Source organism: Calidris pugnax, unplaced genomic scaffold (assembly GCF_001431845.1).
Source record: "Calidris pugnax isolate Ruff unplaced genomic scaffold, ASM143184v1 scaffold521, whole genome shotgun sequence".
Classification (NCBI taxonomy): Eukaryota; Metazoa; Chordata; class Aves; order Charadriiformes; family Scolopacidae; genus Calidris; species Calidris pugnax.
Genome location: NW_015091226.1, coordinates 1 through 6660, shown reverse-complemented (window position 1 = coordinate 6660; position 6660 = coordinate 1). Strand labels below are relative to the sequence as shown.

The window sequence follows — 6660 nt, the reverse complement described above, 5'->3', positions numbered from 1 at the left end:
CTGGGGGCGGGTGGGGATGGGAGTGGGGCTGGCTGGGATGGGGAAGGGGGGGCACAGGTTACCCTAGGGCTGGGGGACGGACAGACCGACCTATTTGACTGTGAACTGGAATCATGTGTATCGTGGGGGCCAGCAGGGGCCCGGGACTCGTGGCCATCCTTAGGGGCACCACGCTGGCCCCGTTGCAGAGCATTCCTGCTCGCTCCCCCCCTGAGCAGCACACGCCTGGCCAGGGCCGTGCTGAGGACCCGGGAGGGAGAACGGCTTCTCTCCATTCCTCAATACAGCTTTGGTTTTTTAAAGGGGGGGGGGGGTTTTGTTTTCTTTTTCTTTTTTTCCCCTTCTCTCTTGTTTTGTCTTCCTTGTAAATGTTTGGGGTTTTTTTTTTTGTGCGTGTGTTCCACAGAGTCAGATAACAAGGTTAAATAAATGGTAAATCTCTCCCCGAGCTGCGCTGGCGTCATTGGGGGGCGGGTGGGAAGCGCCGTCAGCACCTCTGTAAGGGAGGGTTGGGGGGAGTGGGTCAGCACCAGGACCCCCCCAGGGTGCTATTTGGGGGGGCAGCACCGTTAGCACCTCAGTAAGGGAGGGTCGGGGGGAGTGGGTCAGCACCAGGACCCCCCTAGGGTGCCATTTTGGGGGGCACCACTGTCAGCACCTCAGTAAGAAAGGGTTGGGGGGAGCGGGTCAGCACCAGGACCCCGCAAGGTGCTATTTGGGGGTGCAGCACCATCAACACCTCTGTAAGGGAGAGTCAGGGGGAGCAGGTCAGCACCAGGACCCCCCCAAGGTGCTGGGGGGCAGCACCATCAGCACCTCAGTAAGGGAGGGTCGGGGGGAGCAGATCAGCACCAAGACATCCCCCCTACACACAGGGTGCAGCAGCTCCGGCTGAGGGGAAAGCAGAACAGAGCTGCCACTTGAGAAAGTAAGAAAGTTTATGTAAAAACCAAATCAAAAGCTCGATTCATAATTTAGTAGCATAAGTTATTCATCCAGCTGTCAGCAGAGCGGGGCTGAACTGCGTCAGCGCTGCCTAACGAAGCCGTTAGAGCTGCCAGTAATAAATAGGAGCAGTATTTGACAGCTGAGCAGAGCCTTCTCCTGGGCAGCCTTTGGCAATGTGATTAAGGGAATTGGCTGCCACAGGCAAAGGTGGAAGCAAAACCAGGCACCAGCTGTGGGCAGGGGCTCTTCCTGTGGGGCAGGAGATGAGGCTTGGTCCCCAAAACCACGCTGGGGGACAGGGGAATTGGTGTGGGGGGCAGCCAGGCTCTTTCCCTGGGGAGAGGGGGAAAGGAGCCTTGGGCTGTGAGTGGTCCCTGTGGGAGTGGAAGACGTGGCACCCTGGTCTGGGGGTTCTGGGGGCGGTGAGGTAGGGGCTCAGCAGCCGAGGGGGCTATGGGTGCCCCAGTCTTCCCCCCTCCCAAAGACTGGGAAGCTCCCTGCTCCCCGAGCTGGGCAGGTTGGAGTCCAGGTGCAGCAGGGAAGGGGCGGTTTCCTCTGCAGTTTGGGCTCAACAGGACTCAGGTATTTAAGCGCTGGCTGCGGCCGCTTCCCAAGGCACAGGGAGAGCCCAGGAGCAGCTCCAGCAGTAGCCACAGGGCCCAGCCAAGCACCTTCTCCCTGCTGGGGCTGGCATCAGCCCCTGTACCTTCCCATGAGGGGATTTTGTGCCCTGGGTGCCAAAGCTGGGCCCTGACTCTGTTCTTCCTTGTGGTTCTGCTTTATGAGATGCAAAGGACCTGGGGGAGGGGGTTGAGGATGAGGAGTGAAGAGGCTGGGGATGCTCCCACCTTCCTGCCCCACACGAGAGGCAAGAGGGGGAGCTGGAATTGCACCCAGGATGATGGCAGCCTCGCTGGGAGGCAGGTGGGGGCTGGTGCCAAGCCACCCACCCACAGCAGCCAGGCCAAGCCCTCAGGCCACGGGCTCAGTTCTTGCTGAAGCCCATGGGATTCTGCAGCTGCCACCGCCACAGGTCCTCGCCTGCAATGGGAGAGAGCGGCCGTGAGGGGTGGGCCAGGAGAGGGGCAGCCCCATGGCACAGGGGGTGCTGGGAGAGGGGGGCTCTTACACATCTTGTCCAGCCCAAAGGCAGCTTTCCAGCCCAGCTCGCGCTCGGCCAGCGCCGGGTTGGCGTAGCAGGAGGCCACGTCTCCCTCCCGCCGGCTGGTGATCTTGTACTTGATCTGCAGGGAAAGCAGCACCCTGGGGTCTGGGGGCTCCTGGCTCTCAAAGGGGACTCATCCGAGGCCCAGGAGCTGAGGGAGCAGTGCTGGTGGCTGTCACAGACACAGACACAAGGGCTGCTGTGGCTGTGACGGCGTGGGGTGGTGAGGTGGGGGCGGTGGGAGCCGCTGGCTCAGTGCCTGTGGCCCTACAAGCTGTGGGTCAGACCTTACCTCCCTCCCTGAGGCTTTCTCCATGGCCTGGACCATCTGCAGGACGGAATAGCCAGTGCCTGTGCCCAGGTTGTAGATCTAGGAAGAGGATAAGGGACACAGGTCAGCTTCAGAGACAGGACAAGGGGCAATGGGCACAAGCTGGACCATGGGAAGTTCCACTCAAATCTGAGGAAGAACTTCTTTGGGGTGAGGGTGCCAGAGCCCTGGAACAGGCTGCCCAGGGAGGGTGTGGAGTCCCAAATCTGGAGATTTTCAAGCCCCACCTGGATGCTCCTGAGTGATGTGCTCTGGGCAACCCTGCTTTGGCAAGGGGTTTGGACTGCATGATCTCTAGAAGGTCCCTTCCAACTCCCAACAATTCCAAGATTATTTCACAAGGGGAGAAGAGCCAGCTCCCCTTTTTTACCTCCCCTGGGGCTGAGAGCCCAGCTCTGGCCCAGCCCCACAGCCCCAGCAGGGCTGACTGCACCCCACAACAGCCGCCTTGGTACCTTGCAGCCGCAGTTCTCCTTGAGCTTCTTCAAAGCAGCGATATGGCCCTTGGCCAAATCCACGACGTGGATGTAATCCCTGACGCCTGCGGGGACACACAGAGAGTGAGCACAAATCCCTCCTGCCCGGGGTGCAGCCGGGCTGGGGAGCTGTGAGGGGGCTGCCCTGAGGGGGAGAGGGTGTTTCCACCCCACCCATTCTGCAACGCACCCGTTCCATCATCCGTCTTGTAGTCATTCCCAAACACACTGAGGAATTCCCGGCGCCCCACTGCCACCTGCACAGAGAGACAAGCCCACAAGAGCCCCGTCAGCCTGTGCCCCACGCAGGCACCGCGAGCCCAGGGGTCCTCAAAGGCTGCAGCGGGTCAATACCTGTGCCACGTAGGGCATGAGGTTGTTTGGGATCCCCTGTGGATCTTCTCCGATCATGCCCGACTCGTGGGCACCGATGGGGTTGAAGTAGCGCAGGAGAACGGCGTTCCAGTCCTGGGGAGACACACAGATGTGGCTGCCTGGTCACCTCAGCATGCTCCAGTGGGAAAAGACCCTGGTTCCCAGTCCTGCACGCCTTGGGGCAGCTCCTCACCCTCTCTGCTTTGCAGAGATCTCGAATCATCTCCTCGATGAAGTACTTGGATTTGCCGTAGGGGTTGGTGCAGCCTCCGACCGGGTGAGGCACCGATGGGGTTGAAGTAGCGCAGGAGAACGGCGTTCCAGTCCTGGGGAGACACACAGATGTGGCTGCCTGGTCACCTCAGCATGCTCCAGTGGGAAAAGACCCTGGTTCCCAGCCTTGGGGCAGCTCCTCACCCTCTCTGCTTTGCAGAGATCTCGAATCATCTCCTCAATGAAGTACTTGGATTTGCCATAGGGGTTGGTGCAGCCTCCCACCGGGTGGTTCTCATCCAGGGGCAGGTACTTGGGGTCTCCGTAGACGGTGGCAGAGCTGCTGAACACGATGTTCTTCACGCCATGGGCTTTCATGGTCTGGGGAGCAGGAAGCAGTCACCACTAAGCCAGCGAGCTCCGTGCCCTCCACAGGTGGCAGGTCCCACCATGCAGGCACCGTTACACCCCTGGGACAGGGCCTGGGCGTGGGGAGCACTGCAGGGACCAGGCTGCCAACCAGCACAGCCACCCCAGAGCAGGATCACACCCGTCACCCAGTGCCCGTGGGGCTCCACTCACCTCCAGCAGCCGGATGGTCCCGGTGAGGTTCACCCTGTAGTACTCCAGGGGCTTCTGTACAGACTCCCCCACTGCCTTCAGCCCTGCAAAGTGCATCACGGCTGAGAAACGGTGCTGCAGAAGGAGAAAGACCTTGGCATTAGCGCCACAGCAGTAGGAGAGAGAAGCTCCAGCCAGAAACCAGTCAGAAATTTCCCCAGGAGTTTCACTCAGTGAGCCCGTGTGGGTTCGTGGCCAGCTGAGAAACGGTGCTGCAGAAGGAGAAAGAGCTTGGCATTAGCACCACAGCAGCAGGAGAGAGAAGCTCCCGCCAGAAACCAGTCAGAAATTTCCCCTGGAGTTTCACTCAGTGTGGGTTCGTGGCCCCTCCATGGCCCAGAGGAACATTTACTGGTCACAGCATTTCCTCAGCACCATCCTCCCCACTTGGCTCCTGCCCAGTCCACGTCCCCCTCCTGGCTCCCAGCCCCAGCACAAACCCCTCTCACCCCTCGGAGCCCACGAGGTCACTCTGGGGCACTGTGGCTCTTGCTCTCACCTTGCTGAAGAGCTCCTGCAGCGCTGCCTCGTTGGTGATATCCAGCTCCTGGAAGAGGATGGGCTTTTGCACGATCTGCTGCACACGCTGGAGGCTCTCGGGGAGCGCGTCTGCCCCTGGGGAGATGGAAGGGAGTGAGGTGCTGGGATAGCTGGAGGTCCCAGCACAGGCTGAGAGGGGCCTATCCCCTTGCACGGGAAGGGATGAAGGCTCTCTGTACCTCGGATGGCATTGTGAAAGTTGTCTATGACCACGGGGACATAGCCAGCCTCCACCAGCTCCAGCACACAGTGACTGCCGATGTAGCCAGCTCCGCCGGTCACCAGGATCTTCTCTGCCATGGTTCCCTGGGGGAGGAAAAGCCCTTCAGTGCGGAGTGGCCTGGGGTGGGCACTGACTGAGAGGGAAGGTGAAGGCAGGACTTGGACACTGTCACGTCAGCACTGCCTCTGGGCACTTCCTGTGCCCTCGTCAGCACTGCCTCTGGGCACTTCCTGTGCTCAGCTCAGCCATGGCTCCTGCCCAGTCCACGTCCCCCTCCTGGCTCCCAGCCCCAGCACAAACCCCTCTCACCCCTCGGAGCCCACGAGGTCACTCTGGGGCAATGTGGCTCTTGCTCTCACCTTGCTGAAGAGCTCCTGCAGCGCTGCCTCGTTGGTGATATCCAGCTCCTGGAAGAGGATGGGCTTTTGCACGATCTGCTGCACACGCTGGAGGCTCTCGGGGAGCGCGTCTGCCCCTGGGGAGATGGAAGGGAGTGAGGTGCTGGGATAGCTGGAGGTCCCAGCACAGGCTGAGAGGGGCCTATCCCCTTGCACGGGAAGGGATGAAGGCTCTCTGTACCTCGGATGGCATTGTGAAAGTTGTCTATGACCACGGGGACATAGCCAGCCTCCACCAGCTCCAGCACACAGTGACTGCCGATGTAGCCAGCTCCGCCGGTCACCAGGATCTTCTCTGCCATGGTTCCCTGGGGGAGGAAAAGCCCTTCAGTGCGGAGTGGCCTGGGGTGGGCACTGACTGAGAGGGAAGGTGAAGGCAGGACTTGGACACTGTCACGTCAGCACTGCCTCTGGGCACTTCCTGTGCCCTGTGCCAGGACAGCATCTGGAGAGAAACAGGCTGGGCAGGGTGTAGTACACCCTGCTGACGTGCTTCACACCTCCTGAACAAGGAGGCTTTATCTGACACTTGACACATACCAGGAAAAAAAAAACCCTTATACTTCCTGTTAAATCCAGTCAAGATCCTGGCCGTCACCCATATCCTACAGCACAAATCCCTCAGGCTAATTTGCCCCCAAGCACAAGGGAGACATTTAACAGTACTAACTGGGGTGGTCTCCTCGAGGGGCATCAGCTCTGCCCTCTTCCCCCCATTCCCTGTTTTGATTCCTGTTCTGAAAGCCCCTCTCTACCACAGTCCCACCACTCCCTCCAGCCTCCCTTCCCAGGCCCAGCGCTTGCCCTGTTCCTCCCCAGAAAGGTGGGCATTGGGTCACTGCAAATTACAGGGACATTTGCTGACACACACAAAGTGGAAACCTGGAAAATAACCTGAAAGAAAGGCCCTGTCCCCAGGAACGCAGCAGCGGCTCCTGCCCAGTGGGCAGGAGAGAGAATCCACTTTATTACCAAGGCATACGGAGGCAGCACAGGGAAACTTTCCACCCTGGGTGACCTGAGTCACTCCCAGAGCTGTGTCTCAGACTGAAAACCAAACTGACACCCCCAAACTGCCCTGCCCTGTGCCTGCTGCTGGCCCCGGGGCTGCTCTGGCAGCTAGAGAGGGCACTTCCAGGGGAGGCCAGAGCCTGTGCCAGGCAGGAGAGGGCTGGAAACCCAAAATAACACTGCTTTTGGCCTGGCAGGTGAGGAGGCAGGGGACAGGGCAGGGCCTGTGGGGCAGGGTGTGGGTGTGGGACAGCCGCAGGACTGGGTTACCTGTGAGGCTGCCGTTACCCGCAGGGCCAGGAGTGAGTGACTGAGGAGCTGGGACCAGGTCTGTCAGCGGGGCTGGGGGTCTCCCGAGG

The 6660-nt window shown here is 60.3% G+C and overlaps 2 protein-coding genes across 2 annotated transcripts; both read right to left on the bottom strand.

Moving 5' to 3' along the window:
* Window positions 1–956: 956 nt before the first annotated feature.
* On the bottom strand, window positions 957–5036 carry LOC106898562 (UDP-glucose 4-epimerase-like). The gene is made up of 10 exons (XM_014959863.1): window positions 4849–5036; window positions 4629–4744; window positions 4091–4204; window positions 3713–3889; window positions 3275–3388; window positions 3111–3177; window positions 2900–2985; window positions 2406–2483; window positions 2078–2192; window positions 957–1989 (listed from the first exon to the last, which is right to left on the bottom strand). Exons 1-10 carry the CDS (start codon window positions 4967–4969, stop codon window positions 1934–1936), a joined length of 1044 nt encoding a protein of 347 aa, XP_014815349.1. The 5' UTR covers window positions 4970–5036; the 3' UTR covers window positions 957–1933.
* A 161-nt stretch (window positions 5037–5197) lies between these two features.
* LOC106898557 (UDP-glucose 4-epimerase-like) lies at window positions 5198–6615 on the bottom strand. The gene is made up of 2 exons (XM_014959858.1): window positions 5472–6615; window positions 5198–5367 (listed from the first exon to the last, which is right to left on the bottom strand). Exons 1-2 carry the CDS (start codon window positions 5590–5592, stop codon window positions 5198–5200), a joined length of 291 nt encoding a protein of 96 aa, XP_014815344.1. The 5' UTR covers window positions 5593–6615.
* Between the last annotated feature and the right edge of the window lie 45 nt (window positions 6616–6660).

Bases quoted from the DNA above. Each gene is read 5' to 3' on its own strand.
- LOC106898557 (XM_014959858.1), bottom strand. From the start codon at position 5,592: ATGGCAGAGAAGATCCTGGTGACCGGCGGAGCTGGCTACATCGGCAGT. The intron at 5,368-5,471 runs GTACAGAGAGCC...CCATCTCCCCAG, and splicing joins CTTTCACAATGCCATCCGAG to GGGCAGACGCGCTCCCCGAG.
- LOC106898562 (XM_014959863.1), bottom strand. From the start codon at position 4,969: ATGGCAGAGAAGATCCTGGTGACCGGCGGAGCTGGCTACATCGGCAGT. The intron at 3,178-3,274 runs GTATTGACCCGC...CTCTCTGTGCAG, and splicing joins TCATGCCCTACGTGGCACAG to GTGGCAGTGGGGCGCCGGGA. The intron at 1,990-2,077 runs GTAAGAGCCCCC...CTCCCATTGCAG, and splicing joins CTTTGGGCTGGACAAGATGT to GCGAGGACCTGTGGCGGTGG.